This window comes from Chenopodium quinoa, unplaced genomic scaffold (assembly GCF_001683475.1).
Source record: "Chenopodium quinoa cultivar QQ74 unplaced genomic scaffold, ASM168347v1, whole genome shotgun sequence".
NCBI lineage: Eukaryota > Viridiplantae > Streptophyta > Magnoliopsida > Caryophyllales > Amaranthaceae > Chenopodium > Chenopodium quinoa.
In genome coordinates this window covers 16,453,590-16,472,524 of record NW_018742204.1, presented here as the reverse complement: position 1 = coordinate 16,472,524, position 18,935 = coordinate 16,453,590, and the positions used below count along the sequence as shown (strand labels likewise).

General features: G+C 37.0%; 2 protein-coding genes across 2 annotated transcripts; one reads left to right on the top strand and one right to left on the bottom strand.

Moving 5' to 3' along the window:
- The first annotated feature begins 8,738 nt into the window (after positions 1–8,738).
- LOC110720200 lies at positions 8,739–13,571 on the top strand. Its single transcript, XM_021899211.1, has 9 exons — positions 8,739–9,049; positions 9,139–9,236; positions 10,320–10,492; positions 11,281–11,374; positions 11,947–12,057; positions 12,156–12,245; positions 12,545–12,630; positions 12,735–12,799; positions 13,117–13,571. The coding sequence occupies exons 1-9, from the start codon at positions 8,815–8,817 to the stop codon at positions 13,221–13,223; spliced, it is 1,059 nt and encodes a 352-aa protein (XP_021754903.1). The 5' UTR covers positions 8,739–8,814; the 3' UTR covers positions 13,224–13,571.
- A 925-nt stretch (positions 13,572–14,496) lies between these two features.
- On the bottom strand, positions 14,497–18,125 carry LOC110720193 (piriformospora indica-insensitive protein 2-like). Its single transcript, XM_021899206.1, has 2 exons — positions 17,355–18,125; positions 14,497–15,962 (listed from the first exon to the last, which is right to left on the bottom strand). The coding sequence occupies exons 1-2, from the start codon at positions 17,571–17,573 to the stop codon at positions 14,691–14,693; spliced, it is 1,491 nt and encodes a 496-aa protein (XP_021754898.1). The 5' UTR covers positions 17,574–18,125; the 3' UTR covers positions 14,497–14,690.
- Between the last annotated feature and the right edge of the window lie 810 nt (positions 18,126–18,935).

Genomic DNA, 18,935 nt, shown 5'->3' with positions numbered 1-18,935 from the left:
CAGCTGGAATTCGCACCATTGATGCTAATTTAGCTAGCGCGTTAGCGAACTGGTTTTCTTCTCTTGGCAAGTATGTATATTCCACTTCATCTAGTTGCTCTGTGAGAGTTTCTAGATGAGCTTGATTTGTAGCGAGACTTTCACTTCTCACTTTCCATCTCTTAGAGATTTGGTTAATGATTAGTGAAGAATCACCATAGATTCTGAGTTTCTTAATTCCCAAGGCGACAACTGTTTCTAACCCCAAAATGCATGCTTCATATTCTGCGGCATTGTTGGTGACATCAAAGTCAGCTTCATGGAAATTGGGATGTGTTCTTCATTGGGTGATACGAGTAAGACTCCTACACCACATCCTTTTTGGTTTGAAGCTCCATCGAAATAGAGCGTCCAACTATCGTCTTCGGTCATGAGTAAATCTTCATCAGGGAAATCGTACTCATCTTCTTCTTTTTCAGCTTCTTCTAGCGGAAAGTCTGCTAAGAAGTCAGAAACTGCAGAACCTTTGATGGCTTTTTGTGGCACAAATCTCAAGTCAAACTGAGCCAGATTGACTATCCACCTTGATAATCTGCCGTTGAGTGTTGCTTTCTCAAACAAATATTTGAGAGGATCCATCTTGGACACGACATGCACTGTATGAGTGAGCATGTAATGTCTTAGTTTTTGTGCGGCCCATACAAGTGCGAGACACAACTTCTCGAGTGGCGTGTATCGCGTCTCATATCCTTGGAGTTTCTTGCTCAAGTAATGGATTGCATTCTCCTTGCTTTCGATTTCTTGTGCTAGCATTGCCCCCATCGTTTCTCTTGTGACCGTAAGGTAGAGTCGAAGAGGAAAGTCAGGTATTGTTGGCGCTAGCACGGGTGGGTTTGCCAAATACTCTTTGATTTTGTCGAAAGCATTTTGGCAATCATCATCCCATGTGACTGGGACATTATTCTTAAGCCTCTTGAATATAGGTTCACATATCGCTGTGAGCTTTGAGATGAACCTACTTATATACTGCAATCTTCCAATGAAGCCTCAAATCTCCTTCTCATTTTTGGGTGGTGGCATGGCCATGATTGCTTTTACTTTTGAAGGATCTATTTCAATCCCTCGAGAACTAAGTAATTTGCCTGACGTGACTCCGAATGCACATTTTGCAGGATTTAATCTCATGTTGTACTTACGAAGTCTTTCAAAAAATTTGCGAAGTGCGACGATATGGCCTGGGCGATCTTTAGACTTGACAATCATATCATCGACATAGACCTCCACCTCTTTGTGCATCATGTCATGTAACAATGTTGTAGCTGCTCTTTGGTAGGTGGCACCCGCGTTTTTCAACCCGAATGGCATACCGTATAGCAATATGTGCCCCATTGTGTGATGAATGTGGTTTTCTCCATGTCTTCTTCGGCCATCAATACCTGATTATATCCGGCGTAACCATCCATGAATGACAGGAGTGCATGGTTTGCTGTATTATCGACCAGAATGTCAATGTGAGGTAGAGGGAACCCATCTTTTGGGCTTGCTTTATTGAGATCCCTGTAATCAACACACATTCTAACCCTTCCATCCTTCTTTGGAACTGGAACCACATTTGCTATCCATTCCGGATACTTGGATACTCTGATGAAACCTGCGGCCAATTGCTTCCTGATTTCTTCCTTGATTTTGAGAGCCACATCTGGTTTCATTCGGCGCAGCTTTTGTTTGACAGGCTTCATACCTGGAATGAGTGGTATCGTATGTTGAGCTATATCCCTGTCAATTCCTGGCATATCTTGGTATGACCAAGCAAATACATCAACAAATTCACTAAACAAGTTAATTAGCTCTTTGCGTTCATCTTGACTTAGTGTTAATCCAATTTTTACTTCTTTAATAGTCGTATCATTGGAAATGTTAACTGTTTCTGTATCTTCAATAACTGTTGTTTTATTTTCGTGTTCTTCCATTGCTTTTATTATTTCTTTGTCATTTTTATCATTAGCAAAGCAATAATGATCAGGGCTAGGGGAATGGCACACATCGTAAGCAAAGGTACTCATTTCATTGAATTCATTGGCTAATACATCAAGAGAGACAAGGTCGGCTGCGACCTCACCAGAATTATTAGGACTAAGAAGAGAGGACTCAACAAGAGACTCAGGGTTGAACTCTATAGTAGAAAGAGGGTCGGCCTCAGACTCTAAGGACTCATCTACAGACTTAGACTCGGACTCGGACTCGGACTCGGACTCGGACCCAGACGATTCAGACTCATCAAACATAGGACCCTCGCCAGTGGTTATTTCCATCTTATCTCCACTCGACGTAGTGATCCTCAATGTCTTGCGCCATCCCCTTGAAATGTTGTCAGCTTGGACAATTAATTCGGAGGGGTCAAAATCCTTGTTTGCTATGACAGCTTGAACGAGCTCAGAGTTATTATTGCAGACCGGCTTGGATTCATATTTCTCCATTCCAAAAAGAAGGTTGATTCCCAGATCATCAGAGTTCAGGCTAGCTGACTTCTCGGCTGTGGAGAGCTCTTCATCGATGAATCCACAATCGAGGAACACCTCGAATCCCGGTTCACGGATCCCATTATGGACAAATGGTTCAGGGAATTCATAGCATGGGAAGTCTTCCCCTTATTTGATGTACTGGCCATTGAGGGTGAACGGATATAGATCCATGGCCATTTCCGTCTACGTGATTCGAGCGTTGTTGCGAGCTTTCATTTTCAATGCAGCTTGTTTCATATCTTCTTTTGTTGGATCGAATCCCAAGCCAAAAGTATCCTTCTTGAGCGCACCAGGATGGCCCCAAGATTTAGCCATTTTCTTCTTGAGCCCAAGGGTCATTCCAGGGAAGTGACCTTGCTTCTTCAGAATGGCGTTGATACTGGTGTTTGAATAGGGATCAAAGTCGAGATGGCCCTTTTCCTCTTCTTCGATCACAAGAACATCATCTAGTGAAAACCCCCAAAGATCTTCATCTTCTTCGTCATGTTCAACATGGACGATAGGAGTATCAATAACTTGAATGCGCATAGGAGAAGCACCGATAGTAATCGGAACCCCTCCAACTATGGCTTTCATTTTCTGGTGGAGCGATGGCGGAATCGCCTTTAGCTCATGAAGCCAAGGGCGTCCTAACAACAGATTGAAAGAGGCCTTAATGTCCACCACCTGAAACTTGGTGCAACGTTCAATGGCCCCAGTAGTTATATTCAATATGATAGTACCCACGGCTTGACGGCGAGTATTATCGTAAGCTCGAATCCCTTGAGTGGAGGGAGTCAATTCTTCATTCTTTATGCCCAACTTCTTTGCAGTACGGAGTGGGCACACATTGATTGCAGAGCCATTATCAACCAGGCTCATAGGAACATTCATCTGCCTACACACTATAGTGAGGTGTAAGGCCTTATTATGTTGGTCCCCTTCCGGGGGTAGATCCTTATCAGAAAAAGAAATCAGATTGCTGGTACTCGGCAGCTTTGTAGTGAGAAAGTTGACCAATCCTTGAGGAGTCATGTCATCATCAACTCCTATTTTCACCAGAGAATTCATCACAGCCTTTCGATGCTCGTAGGAAGTGGCCAAAAGCTTCCATACATTCATTTCCACCTTGGTCTTTTGCAGTTGTTTGACCACATCGCTATTCACAGGGTCGATGGGATCAACTATCGGATGTGGTTGTGGTGGAGGTGGAGGTGGGTTAGCTTGTTGCACCCGTCCACTTCTGGTGAGAACCTTGACCTCAAGGTCCCCCTAAACATCTTCACTGGTGCCGAGAGATGAACAGGCTATGTCTTTGAGATAGACATCTTCATCATCACTATCCCAGATCCCGTTCACTTCTTCAGTGCTTGAGATAAATACAACTTCCGGCAGAGGTTCATTCACAGGTTGAATGAGTATTGACGGATTAAAGGAGACTTCAACTCCCATGATAGCCAAAGCATCAGAAAGAGGACATGTTTGAATATTAGGCTTCTTGCCCCCTGGAGGGACAGGAAGTTGGTTAGCATCAATCAGATCTTGGATTGCATCTTTCAGCCTCCAACACTTCTCAGTGTTATGACCCTTGCCTTGATGATACTTGCAATAAGCATTGGGTTCATAGCTAGCGGTCCTATTCTCAGGTCGAGGTTCTGGAAATGGTCTGATTGGCATAATCAGTCCCTGACCATGAAGACGGTCATAAGAAGCATCATAAGTCATTCCCAAAGGCGTATAAACCCTCCTTTTCCTTTGGAATCTTTGAGGAGGAGCATTAAGGGCTAGCACATCTTTGATGTTGATATTGTTGGTAGCATTATTGGGCTTAGAAGACGAAGAAGAAGGAGTGTCGTTCTTCTTGTTTTTCCAAGTACTGTTGTTATTGTTGCTACCAACAGACTTCATCAGTTCATCTTCGATATTGATTCCAATATCATATACAGCGTTAAAGGACTTAAAGGCAGAAACTTCAAGTGTTGCTTGTATTTATGAGTCAGATTGGCAATGAACAAGCGAACCATTTCTTTCTCCTTGGGAGGATCCACCAGGAGCGCAGCTGTTTCTCTCCACCTGCTTAAGTAAGTGGTGAAGCCTTCATTCTCTTTCTGTTTGAGAATGGAGAGTTCACGTTCAGAAGTCTTGGCTTGGATTTTACACTTGTCCCGATTCATAAAGATTTCAGCAACATCCTCCCAGGTCGCGACATGCTTGGATTCCAAAGAATAGAACCACTGTTGACAGGCATGCTCTAAGGAAAGAGGAAACACCATAGGGAAGAGTGTCACATCTACTCCCTTAAGAGCCATAGTTGCAGAAAAAGCCTTCAAATGGAAAAGCGGATTATCAGTAGGCTTGAATTTGGGAATGTCAGCAGTGGAAAACTTCTCAGGATGCTTCTCTCTTATGGACGAAGAGGTGACAGGCTGTTCCACATAAGTGAACTCTTCAGAAATCTTGCTCATCTGTTCCTTGATCTTGTCCATTGCAGCAGTAGTGACATTGTTTTGATTATCTCGCTCTACAGTGCTGACTCTAGTGGTGAGTGTCTACATCATGTCAGACAATCTTTCGATTGTCCTGTTGAGGTTCTCAATGTCTTCCTTAGTGGCCATTGGTTGAAAGTAGATCGGAGACGGATCTTGTGGAGATGATTGAGGTGGTCTCCTTGTACGCCTCTTTGGTATAAGAGGTTGTTGAGGTATGGACTCGAACCGCAATAATCTACCCTTGCTTCTTGCCCAAGCGTTGTGCCACCGAAACAAACACACCTTTAATGACCAAACTTAACCTTAACCTATCCGGATTAAAAAAAAGATTTTTTTTTAAATCTATAATTTTGAAACTCTACTTATTTTTTTTTAAAAAAAAAAAGAACATGGGAGGATACCATCCGACTTACTCCGAAAAAAACGACACAAAAACGAGACTTCCCTAAAATACGGTCAAAAAAAGGTGCACGACTAAAAAAAAAGTGTGAATCACGATATGTAAGTGACTAAGTGAGGTTATAGACGCGTGTTTTGACCGTATAGCTAGACACGACACAAAACTGGACACAGCATTCGCACAAAAATCGAGAAAAAGACAGACAGGACACTTTCCTGGGCACCGTGTCACGGTGCAGACTGTCGTGACACGGTGCAGTCTACCGTCAGACGGTAGACTTTCCCGTGTCACGGCACTGTTCACCGTGACACGGCAGAACATGCCGTGACACGGTGTGCAGTTCTAGGTCAGTTTTGTGATTTTTTCAGATTTTAATCGATTTTAAGTCTGTACTAATTACTATGTGAGAATAAAAACCCTCGGTCATGGATTAAACAAAAAGAGCAAACACATGAGGGTTAGCACCAAACAGTCACATAGCATTTAGGCACGATGATGTAAAAAAAAAGTTCGCAACCTAGAGTCGAGATCTATGTTCAACTATTGGTCAAGCTTTGGGTGTCAAAAGGGTACCATGGTTAAGAGTTTGGACGCGTTAGCAAGGCAGCCTCCCTTGAGGGTGTATGCCAACGGGCGGCTCCGCGAGTTCGTGATGAAATCGAACTCGACTCCATGGGTTGGGTGGATTTAATAACTCGGATGAACCCTTATTGCCATGAGCGTTTTTGGGTCGATAGAGCTTAAATTCCCCGGGGCTAAGACGCATGTAGAACACATACGTTTTTTCAGAAAAATCGAAGGAAGTCGACTGTGAGAAAAGAAAATAAGCCACCGGACTGATTTTAGGTCTGCCGTGACACGACAAAAATTCCCGTGTCACGGTACTGTTTTTCTTCGTGCGCAACCAAGTTATCCAATTTTTCCTACGGGACAGACCTGAATGCGATGTTAAAACGTCTATGCATATGCAAAAATGCCAAATTAATCACAGGAATATTTTTTCAAGAATATTTCAAGTCTCATCCACTCATCTTAATTAAATACCGATCACTCAAATCGATAAATAATTAAGAATCCTCCCCAGTGGAGTCGCCAAATTGTAGGCGTCGTTCGAAGTGCGCCTACTTTAAAAGCATGTTGTGAATATGCTTGGCACTCATAGGAAGTGGGAATTGACATATACGATTAGGGACAAAAAAGTAGGGAGCCACCAACAAGTTTTTAAGGAACTTGTAAACCGTTTACGGATCATAAAAGACAACCATAATTAAGGGACAACGATAGGCAACAATAATTGACCCATGAAGGTTACACCTCATTCATAATCCATGAGATTACTAACTCCATATGGTTCGGAACCACAAAAGGAGGATCGGGGATGATGGTACGAAGTGAGTCATGGAGTCACATTCGCCCGTATTGGCCTCTACTCGATTCTTATATTGAAAAGCATTCATGTGATCTCAAAGGCATACAAACAAAATATTCAATTCGCTCCAAACTATTATTTAGCTAAATTGGTTTAAAATTAATGCACACATAATTCTAAATATTTGGTGATCACTTCAATTAATAATAAGATTAAAAAGGATCCTAAACCGGTTGTCCAAATTATCTTATTAGTCGTGATTTTCAATTACATATTCCCTTTAAACATGCAATATGGTGATCAAAATATAATAGAATCAATATTAATATAAAAACCAATTTAATCATAATTCCAACAACATAAAAATCATTAGAAAAATAATAATAATAATAATAATAATAATAAAAAGAGCATGATCCTTACTTTGATTTTGTTTGTTTGCAACTACAAAATAATAAACGAGTTAGTAACTTCAAGGAAATAATAAAACAATAATTAAATTAAATTAAATTAAATAAGGTTGATTTTGGGGCCAAACCCTCAAAGGATTCTACCTTTCACGCCTTGTCTTAAGGACAGAACCTCGAGTAAAATATGGACTCCTTTGAGTGCTTGAAGAAGGAATTTTGAAGTGAAAAGAGGTAGGCTAGTGTTTAGGTTAATAGCATAGAAGAGAGAAAAATAAGAATAATCAAATTCTCGTCGCCCCGTACATCAGAAATGAGGGGGTATTTATAGGGAAAATGTGCTGAGGGAGCACACGGAACCCTAAAATGATAAAAACCCTAAAAAAGTATCCCGTGACACGGTCAGACTGTACCGTCAGACGGTACACTTTCCCGTGACACGGTACAGTTTTGGAGTGACGCGGGAAATTTTCAGAAAACGAAATGAAAAACGCGTTAAGGGTTTACGCGGAAAGGACACGGAGCATCCCGCGTCACGGCAGACCTCCCGTGTCACGGGAAGTCCCACCGTCAGACGAAAGTGGTTCCCGTGACACGGTCAAACTGTACCGTGACACGGTCACCTCCAGTCCATTTTTCCGTCTAAATTCATTTTTAACCCTAATTTCTTTCAGCTTTTTAAGTGCCGATTGATAATTTCGGGCTTTTTTCTGACTTTTATTATTCAGGCTAAAATAAGAAAATAATAAAATAAAAATAAATAAAATGTTTGGGCCAAAAATAAATAATAATATAATAAAAAGGTTTGGGCTTAAAATTAATTGGGCTGAAATTAAAACTATGCTTTTACCAAACATCAAGACTAATCCATAGACCTTTCAAAAATATGAATTTAATAAAATACGATTTTTTAAGCACTCTCGGGATTAAATACTAAACCCGACCGATAGAGGCGGTGAAAGGTTATTTATCATCGGGTTTGGTTTTGAGGAGACATTTTTAGGTGTCTACACCAATATATATTGAACTAGGTTACCGAACATATATTAAACTAATATTATTTAATAAAACAAAAATATGTTGAATGCATCTAATTAATAAAATAAAAATATATTAACATCAATAAAATAGCTTAATGTTTATAAAAAAAATATAAGTATTAAACGCTAAAAATGAAAATAAATCAAAAAATTATTATGATTTGTATTTTATATTAGGAAGTATGCATATAAGTGGGTACACGACATCGGAATCGGTACCCGAAGGAAGTGTGGAACCAATTCCAATTCCTAAATTTTAGGACCCTGTTGTACCGGTTCTAATTTCAAATCAGAATTTTAGGACCCGTCCCAATCAATTCCAGATCCTAAAATTTTGACCGGGTATCCGATTTGCTCATCTATACTAAGGGTTTGTTTTGATTTAATATAGTGAACTGAGCTGAACTAAACTATTTATGAGAAAAGCAAATTAAAAATTGATCTAACATAAATTAAAATTAAGTCGAAGAGAATAGGTCCTAGGCCAAAATGGCGCATCACGTGAGCCTACACAACGGCCCGTGCGTTCGTTTCCTTCTTTACCTCTGGATCCTTTCTTACCTCCTTTCCTTTTGTAAAAAAGCGCTCCACCCAAACTACCTTATTACAGTTGCAGACTTCATTCTCCAATGGTGATGACAACCACCCACGCTTTCTGCGCCATTTCTTCTCTCAAAGCATTTCGACATTCTCACTCCAATTCCCCCAAATTTTCTCTTTCTTCAAATTACTGGACCTCACTCAATTCTCATCCCCAATTTCCAATTTCAAACCCTAATTCCAATTTTCTACCACCACCATTGTCATTGTCTTCGTCATCAATGGCTTCCACTGTTCGAGCAATCTCTTCCTCCGCCTCCGTTGGTGAGCTCCCCTTTCAATTATTGTTCTGAATTCGACAATTTGCTGGAAATTAAGAAGTTTCAATTAATTGACACTTTAATGTTAATCAGGAACATCATCATCATCGTCTGTGGTAGTTGGTGAGAATGATTTGTTAATCGTCGGACCTGGTGTTCTTGGTCGCTTGGTAGCTCAACAATGGAGTCAGGTATAATCGCCATTTCTATTGCATTCTTACCTCGTATTTGTTTCTTATGTAAAATATTTACTCTAATTTCTCAAGAACTGATTAAGGCAAATTAATACTTTGTATGTGAATTGTGGTATATTTTGGCTTGATTCAACAATACTTTGGTAGCGAATTGTGTACACTACACAAACTTGTAGTGGGCTACTGGCATATTTGATGACAGTTTTAGTAACTATGTTTATTTAATCACATATGATTCCTGGATAATAGATGTTCATCTTGCTGGATTCTGAATTGTAAAGGTACAAAAATTACTTAGAATTTATGGCCATAACCCTTAACGCCCGTTTGGTAAGTGATAGTAAACATTGGTAATGATTTTTCGCCTTAAATTGTCTCCACATATTTCCATTGCCATTTGGGGTGATATTGGGTAGTTTTGGGCATTTAGCTACGAAAACAAAAGTTTGGGGATGATACTGCATTTCCATGGATATAAGGATGTCATTTATCATGTCAAATACTCTTAAATTCATTCCCGTAACCAATTTCTGTTACCTACTACCAAAGAAGCCATTGCTTCCAAAAACAAATCACAATTGTATACCAATCCAAGACAAAAATAAAGGACGTGATAAAATTGAGGCATAGGAAAGTTAGGTAGCTATTTCTGGAGATTAAGCTACCCAAGGATTTTTCAAGAAGAAAGCTACTGCTGTGAGAAGAGTATATTTTATATTTATAAGGTTTATCGGAGACTGGTGTAATCTTGTACACTAGTTTCAGACTTTGGATTATCGGCATTTTAGACTTATTATTGTTTAAAAAGGAAAACTTTGGATTATTCAAGGTTGTTTTTCCCTTTAATATTGAATAAATGATATTTTGGTTACTTTATATCAAATCCTTGCATGTGCTTGTGAAAATTTGACTCTTATTTTTTGGTACTGTAGTTAATTGTTTGGTTTTTCATTTTGGCAAGATATTGTTATAAGATAAGTGTTCATAGGAATGATGAATGACAATTCAAAGTTATTGTGTTTTCGATATCCATTTATAGAAGAGGAAAATTCTGATACAAGTGGTCATTATGGTGTCTAGGATCATCCAGGATGTCAAATCTACGGGAAGACTGCAACTACAGATCATCATGATGAATTGATGAATATTGGAATAACTCCTTCAGTGAAGGGAGCTATGCTACCCTGTCAGTTTCCGTATGTTATTTTTTGTGCTCCTCCATCAAAGAGTCCAGATTATGCAGGCGATGTTAGGTAAGTGTGTACACCTTGAATTTCAACATCCTATTCTATGATGAAGTGATTGTCTCATAATGAAATCTATGTCAAACCTAAATCTAAGGACATCAGCAAAGGATATAATGTCAAAGACTAAAAAGAGTGAAGATAAACAGGACGAAATTGGATCTGGCTTTAATGCTAGGCTTAATCTACTTGAGGTGAGATAAAATTGGATCAAATCTAATTTTTAAGATCGTATCCTGTATTATAAATAATTAACATAGTCTACTTGTCTGCTGCCTTGCAGCCCTAAAACACAAACCATCCTATAACCAAATATTTTGTCATGCCAGATTACCAGCACAAACATAATACATGTACAATCAGTTGCATCAAGTGAATGCCTGTGAACAATCAAGTCCCATATGTCGTTATTGAACATGTTGCACTATTGAACATCTTGACCTTCAATCCAGACCTAACAGAATAACATAATTCCTGTAAAGTTTCCAGCTTGTGTATGTTGCTCTATTGAACATCTTGAGTCTTGAGTTCTTGACCCACACTCTGCACAGGTAATCATACGACCCAATATGCTCTCATTAAGTGATTCCCTAGGATGAGTAGGATCTAAGGCATTAATGTTACTGTGTTTTGATTAGCAAATTTTATGTTCATCATGGGCCAACTCTTTCCATTACTAAATAACTTTTTTTTTCTTTGTTTCTTTTTACTTGTTGATATGCTGAAGTAAATGAATTTACAACTACCTGAACCTTATATAATTGCTGTGCCAATTGTTTCCATGGCATTGCAAGCAGGGAAGCGGCATCAAGCTGGAATGGCAAAGGATCATTTGTTTTCACTTCAAGCTCTGGACTAGTTGACTGTACTGACAATGGGGATTGTGATGAGGTGTTATATCTCTTGTACTACATTGCTGTTATCATCATATGAGCTAATTTTTCTATGTCAAGATTTGTTGTTGAGATATATGACTCTTATCTAATCTCTTTTTTTAAAGGAAAATACCTCTACATACCATTTGCATATTGATCCAGAACTATGTATTCATATACATCAAGATAGCCATGTTTTTCGTATCATATTTTTTTTTCAACAATGCTTTCCCAGCTGTCCCCATGGATTATTCTTTCCCGTTTACATCATTCCAGTACATTTCTTGAGTGAAGCAAATTCCTCAACGTGGATTGATGGAAGAACACAGCCGTTTAGACTTGTGTTAATTGCCTAAAATGCAACAAGACTTTCTTCAAATTATTCAATATAGTCCCATTTCATTAGAGAATGTTGGCCCAGGCCTCAGCTAACAATAGCGACTGGAATATATTTGTCCATTTCTTGCAGTTTTTATATGTCATTAGATTTAGCTCTCGGATTTTTGAACATTTCAATTTTCTTGCATTTAGGTACCTTTCATATTTCTGATTTTAACGGAGTCTCTTTTTTTCTTGATGGTTTTACAGGAAACCCCTACTGTACCAATGGGAAAGAGCCCTAGAACAGACGTCCTTCTAAAAGCAGAGAACGTTGTTCTAGATAATGGTGGTTGTATTCTTCGATTGGCAGGACTCTATATATCCTTTATCAATTTCCTTTTATAGATCTGCTGATTTGCATTTCTAATTTTAAGTATATAATAATTTAAGTTGTTTATAGCCTCAACTCTTAATACAAAGCTGATAGAGGTGCTCACACTTATTGGTTGAAGCAAGGAAAGAGTGATCTTCGTCCAGATCACTTTGTCAACCTTATTCACTATGAAGTAAAACCTTTAACTCGTGATAACTTCTGCTTTTTTCAATCATGCTATCATCATAGTTTAGTGATTACTTTTTTGATGCATGGTTACATTAAATTTTGAATATCATAGGATTCTTATTTTTTAACTTTATCGATCATCGTCTATCAATTGAAGGTTCATGCTTTTTGGCATACTGACATTTTGTATGCGACATGAGATGTATTTTAAACACTTATAGGTGCAAGTGCCACTTTATACTGTATTTTGCTTTGGTACCCCTTGCTCACTTCACACTTTTTTTTTTGGTAATTTCCTGTTAGGATGCTGCATCACTAGCAATTGCAATCTTGAAAAAGAATTTACGTGCGAGGGTCTTCCTAGGTTGTGACAATCATCCTTTGTCAAGGTATTCTCCTTATCTTGGATCATCGTAGCATTCTGCTGTACTGATCTATGATTCAGTTGTTTTCTTTTCCTATTCTTGTGAATTTACCATTCTATACTGTGCAGGCAAGAAATTATGGACCTGGTTATTCAGAGTGGAAAATTCAGTGGGAGGTTTGAGGGTTTTACAGGTAATGGGACTTGGGACAACAAGCTTCAATGGTTGATGTCTAAAACTAATACAGTAAATTGCAAAAATAATATTTCCCCAATAAAGTCTATACAAGTAGCTATCTTCGTCTCACCAACTGAAAGAGATTGTATCAAATCAGAACGTTTATTTCCTCTTTGCTTCTTTAGATTTGTGAAAATCAGATTTGGTTGTTTATTGACTCCCCCCCCCCCCCCCCTCTTAACTACCGATTAAGGTGGCAGCTTCAGTTGCCTCTTAGCAATTATGCACTCTGGAAAGCCTTGTTTAACTAGTATCTGGAATTTCTTGTCTCAGGTGCAAACGATTCACTTGGTAAAAGATTGAACAACTCTAAAACTCGTGCTGAAATTGGCTGGGAGCCAAAATACCCGAGCTTCGCTGAATTTCTTAAAGTAATGTAAATGTCACCAAATGACCAGAGATGATTACACAAATATGAAGCAGCTTCGTTTCCCTCACTTGATCACCATTTCTTGCTGACTGGCTCCCTTCTCTTTTTTCATTTTGCTTGGCTCTGAATGTGGTCATAGCACTGTTTTGATCTCATATTTTGGTGTTAAAAGTGAGTTTTTGGGGGTTGGTAGATAGGATTTCTGATGTAGTAAAAAACAAGTTGATTTTTGGAAGGGAAAAAAAAAAAAAAAAAAAAAAAAAAGCTACAGAAGTGTTTAAATTTGTTGGCATTCATGTATTGGACTTGATTTATGCGACTTGTTTCAGTATGACTAATGCTTTCATTTGCATACCAAGAAAAAGACTAATGCTTTCATAGTTTCAAACAGATGAGTTAGGTAATATAGCTAACCGTGAATTTAAGGTGCTTAAGTTATAGGAAGCCTACAACTTTCACTCTTGTTAGCCAGTATTAAATTGGGTTAGAACCCTTGCAAGAGTTTAAGACTTCTGCCGGAAATGATTTACTCACCTAAAAGTGATTTTGGGAAACCTTTCAGTGAGACGAGTACAAAAAGTTGTGCTCTCACAATAAGTGTATCAAAATCAGCTCTTTCACCCAAATACATTGCTTGATAAATGAATAAATTATCAATGGTAGAAATCAGTGAAAATAACCGCAGATTAATTTAAAGATTGAAACTTACTTATACAGATAGAATTTGATTGTGACTAAATAGCCTAACCAAATTTGTAAAATAAAACAAGGGTATTATCAAATTGTCTGTACTTGGAATTAAATCTAGTAAACCAATCATTAAAAAGTTTGGCATTATATACGGCAGGCTTTATCGAGTATCTGCTCATGCAATAAAGGCCTTTTGTGCAGCAGAAGCCTCCACGATGATCCATGGTCCCCTACTCTCTTGGAGCGCCTAATCATTTTTATCTTTGCCAAGAGGCCTTACACTACAAGGGTATTTTACACTTGCAATACTAGTCTGTTTTCAACTTGTCACATTTTGTATGTTTGATAAACAATTCTACTGTAAATTATAATCTTAGTTATTCTAGACTGCCTTCAAACAAAACGTATGAAGAATTTGTAACAAGCCGACATCATGGCATGTACGCGACATGTGCTCATCGAGTCATTGTGTGTCATACTAAGTCGTACATGCATTGGGCATATTGTATCGGGTGTACAATAGATGCTTTGGGCGTAGACTTGAGCTTAACGTAAAATAAAATTGAAATAATTGACAGCAAGATAGAAGCAAGTACTCATCAACAATAGAGCATACGTGTGATATGTCTTGTTTGACTTAAAATACTCTGTAGCAAGAGAATATATGTTAGTTTCATCATTTATGACATGATAGAGATCAGAAGAAAAAGCATACTTCTACATTTTCCCTTTTTGTTTTTGAAATGGTTCTATTTTTCCCTTAAGCATCTAATCTAATCTTCCTAAATTACAAGAAATAATTCAATAACGTAACTATCATTAATGACTCTACTAGAAAACTCCACCAAAACCCTTCAATTTTACAGCTTGACAGTCCCAAAGAGGATATAATATCCGGATTTAAGCTGTTAGATGCAGTTGTTGAAGGGATCCAAGCTGCATGTTGTCGTAGAACATTACCATTCTCACTACTCAACTCGTATTTCATAGTCGTGTTTACAAAGATGTCCTCCGACTTACAAGGTTTCACACCAATCGGACTATGCCTGGTTGACATTAGCCCACTCGTGTAACATAGACTTGGGTTATTCCAAGCCCCAAATCTCCTCCCTAGTCTTTGATAAAAGACCTCAGAAAATTTCAGCTCCCCAGTCAGATTATTCCCATTAACATAAACTGCACTTACACCAGACATATTTGCAATTTCTGAAGGCAGATAACCTGTAAGATGGTTGTTACCAAGGCCCACATATCTCAGCTTCTTCAACTTTATCATAGACTTAGGAAATTCACCTGACAAACCCAAATTTGAGAGGTCCAAAATCATTAAATTTTGCAACTTCTGCCAATCAATTTTACTAATTTCACCTCCTATTGGATTATCAGATAACACTAATTCTTGTAATGACTCCAATTCTTCAACTGATTTTGTCAATCCACCAGTAATATTGTTGCCTCTTAGATCCAACAGAGTTAAATTCTTCATATTGCCAATATTACTAGGAATATCACCCATCAACAAATTGTTGCTTAAATCCAGCTTTAAGAGTGAATTTAGGTACCCAATTGAGGTAGGAAGGTACCCAGATAATGAATTCCTGCTCATATCAAGGATCAAGAGCTCCTTCAGACTGCCAATAGTCTCAGGAATTCGGCCCGTAAAGTTGTTCCCAGAAAGGACTAGTCTCTTCAAATGCACCAAGTTGCCTATATCTGTTGGCAATGTTCCAGTAATTCCATTTTCGATCAACACCAAGGATTGCAGCTGTTGGAGATCACTAAAAACAGTAGGCAGTGATCCAATAAGGCTAGGATTCGAGCGAAATTCCAAGGTTTCTAGTCTTGTAGCCAACTTCTCCCAGTTGTTAGTAGGTAAGGTGATCAAATTTTGAGGAGAAATGAAACAATTGTAAAAAGATAGAGATTTTAGATACTTAAGTTCAAAAATTTGTGGTCTAAATTCAGGGTTTTTGGTACATGTAAGAGAATTGTCATGAAGAGGTCCAATACTCAGATCAGTAACATACCAAAATTCATTGATGAGATCACATGAAACACCCTGCAGAATAGAATATCAGAAAAATGTTACCAAAAAAAGTGGATATTTTTGAAATTATTTCAACATTACCATATTTGTGTAGCAAGTTCAATAATGTAAAATTTTAAATGTAACCACCACAAGAAATTGACATGTTTCACAAGAATAGAATAAAAATTAAAAATCACCTTTAACTGTATAATGAACCAAAGTTTGGAAATTTGCATGAACAAAGTAATGGATTTTTTTGAGTTTCAAACTTAGTAAAGTTGGAAACTTTTGAAAAATAGCAAATTTTTTACTTCTTTTTCAAAGATATGAAATAATCATTGCACAATATAACACCCAAATGATGAAAAAAAATTCATCTTTTTTATGATGATGAGTTTGTACCTTAGAAACAAAATTGGCATAAGAGACTTAACAAAAGAAATAGAAAGTAGGGACTCAAATTATATGAACAAAATTGGAAAATGAAAAAAGCATAATCAAGGATGCAACTACATGTTAGTGTTACAAACATTGCACATGCGGGCATCCATAAACCTTATAATTGGGGTGGTTATTTATTGCCCCTTGTGCATGTCACTATTCTTATGCATGTCACTATTCTTGTGTTACTCAATATCCTAAGTTCCTAACCACTTATTAAAACCCTATTTCTATGAAAAATCAAATTTTGAAATGAATTAAGTTGGATTTACTGCGTAGGTAGAAGGTACTAATCCGAACTTGTTTGATTAGGAAGAGGTTATTAGACAAAAGTCGATAAAATTAATGCTAATTAGGGGCTACCCCTCTAATCCTCCATCGATATTGAACTCGTCACGTTATTAGTGAATAAACACTATCAACTTGATAATTAATTTCGGATAGAGTAGTATCCCTAATAATATTTGCAAACTCCTAGACACTTTGGGGCTATGAGATAATATTAAAAGTTTGATACTCTATGTTACAATATTTTTGATCATTTACAGGAGGAACAAATATTTTCTCTTTTAGTGTTCAACAAATTTTAATAATATTCCAAAATGTGAAAAATTAAGTGAACATAGAAGGTTCACCAAAAAAGAAGGTTCACCAAAAACTGTACAAGATACTAGTCAAGATTAAAGAACAAGCTTTCATAAAACTTCCACACAATATATTGGTATATTTGGTAAAGCCCAAAAAATTACTCAAATTAGTGAACAAACAACAGTGTTTTATCATTCTAACTCCATTAATATACAAAAACCAATAAAAATGTATCACAATACACATAAAATCAAGAAATAATAGCAAGATATGACAACATTGAAGTACATACATATATTTAGTAGGTAAAAGTACATTATACTCTTCCAAAAAAAAATTAATAAATATGATGATAATGCTATAAAATACATTAAATATATAAGAAAATAATACCTGAATAGGAGTCCAACCACAAGGATCAGGATAAAGATCTGAACCATTCCATGAATTACCCACAAAACCTTGAATTGCATTGTAAAGTGCTTCTTTCTCTGTTTTCTCCATTATTGCTTCTTCATCCCCTGTTTCTTCTCCATTGCACCACTCACTTTCCATGGAAAATATGAGGAGGGAGAAAATCACAAACCATAATTTTCTCAACAAAAAATTCATAATTTTTTTTATTTACTAAAACCCAGCAAAATTATGGATTGAAAAGTAAAAAAGAAACAAATTTCCTCTGTTTTTTTTAATAATTTGAGACCTATTTTGGTGCAAAATTAGAAAAACCCACATGGGAATTGAATAAAGATAACATTTTTATGAAATGAAATGGGAGAATAACTCACTGGAGAAAGAAAAATGCATATAATATGGTTATTATTGAATAAAATGAGGGAGGAAAAAAAAAAACAGAAATTCAGAAAACAGAGGAAGAAAAAACAGAGGATGTTTCACAAAAAGATGTACTCAACTAGAAAAGGCACTGAAGTGTAAGGAAGAAGAAGGCTAAAAAGCAAAGAGAAGAAATAATGCACAGTTTTCAAAGGATGAAAATGAAATTATAGCAAATAAATGATAATTACTTTGTAATAAAAAGGGGATAATTAATAGGGTAAAAGAGGGGGTTGGGGCTATGAAAATGAAAGAAATGTGGTTTTTGAGAAATGGAAAATAAACTTTAAAAGTGTACTACAGTGTTGTTGTTTTCTTTAGGGCAGACTTGTGATCTTGTTTCAGAATGCCTATATATCTCTTCATTTATGTTTTGTTACTATTCCCCCAAGGAAATTAATTGGTGGGAGGAGAGAGAATGTGAACTAATTGTCTAATTTGTACGAGAATAGTTAGTATGAGTAATTATTTTGTTGACTAGGGTATAGTGGTGGTTCTCTTGCAAAGTTATGACTTAAAAGTAAATAATTTAAGGTTTACACCTAAAAGTAAGTGTGTTTTAAAACTATAACTCTTATTCGTATTAAATAAAGAGTAACACTGATCGACACGTAATTTTGTGATTCAAGAGAAAGAGAGGAATTAAGGCTATTAAGCTTCTACAAGTATTTTTATACCAGTATAAAATATAACCAACTTCTACCTTGTCCTCTATGATGTAGTAGAAGTATTACGGATGATATTTCATTGGATTTCTAAGCTTGATGTAAGTTGATTATTTTAGTAGAATGAGCTTTATACTTTATTTCAATTTGTAGAATGGGATTTTACAAGACAATGTATACTTTCTACCCAATAATGTTCGACCTAGTGATAAGCATTTGATCTCATGACTTAAAAATATATACATAGTACTTTCATGTAATCAAATTCCACCATTGACTTTTTTTAGGAGTAAAATCGGAGTTCATTAGATTGTCAATTTGGTAAAATCTTTCTCCTTTTACAACATTAAAAGTACATAAAGTTAAGTTCCTACCATTTTAGCAATAAGTATTATACAGTTGTATAAAATTGTACACAAAAGAGTAATTACTAATTAGATTTACATTAAAGCAAATTTAATTGTATTAGGGGGAG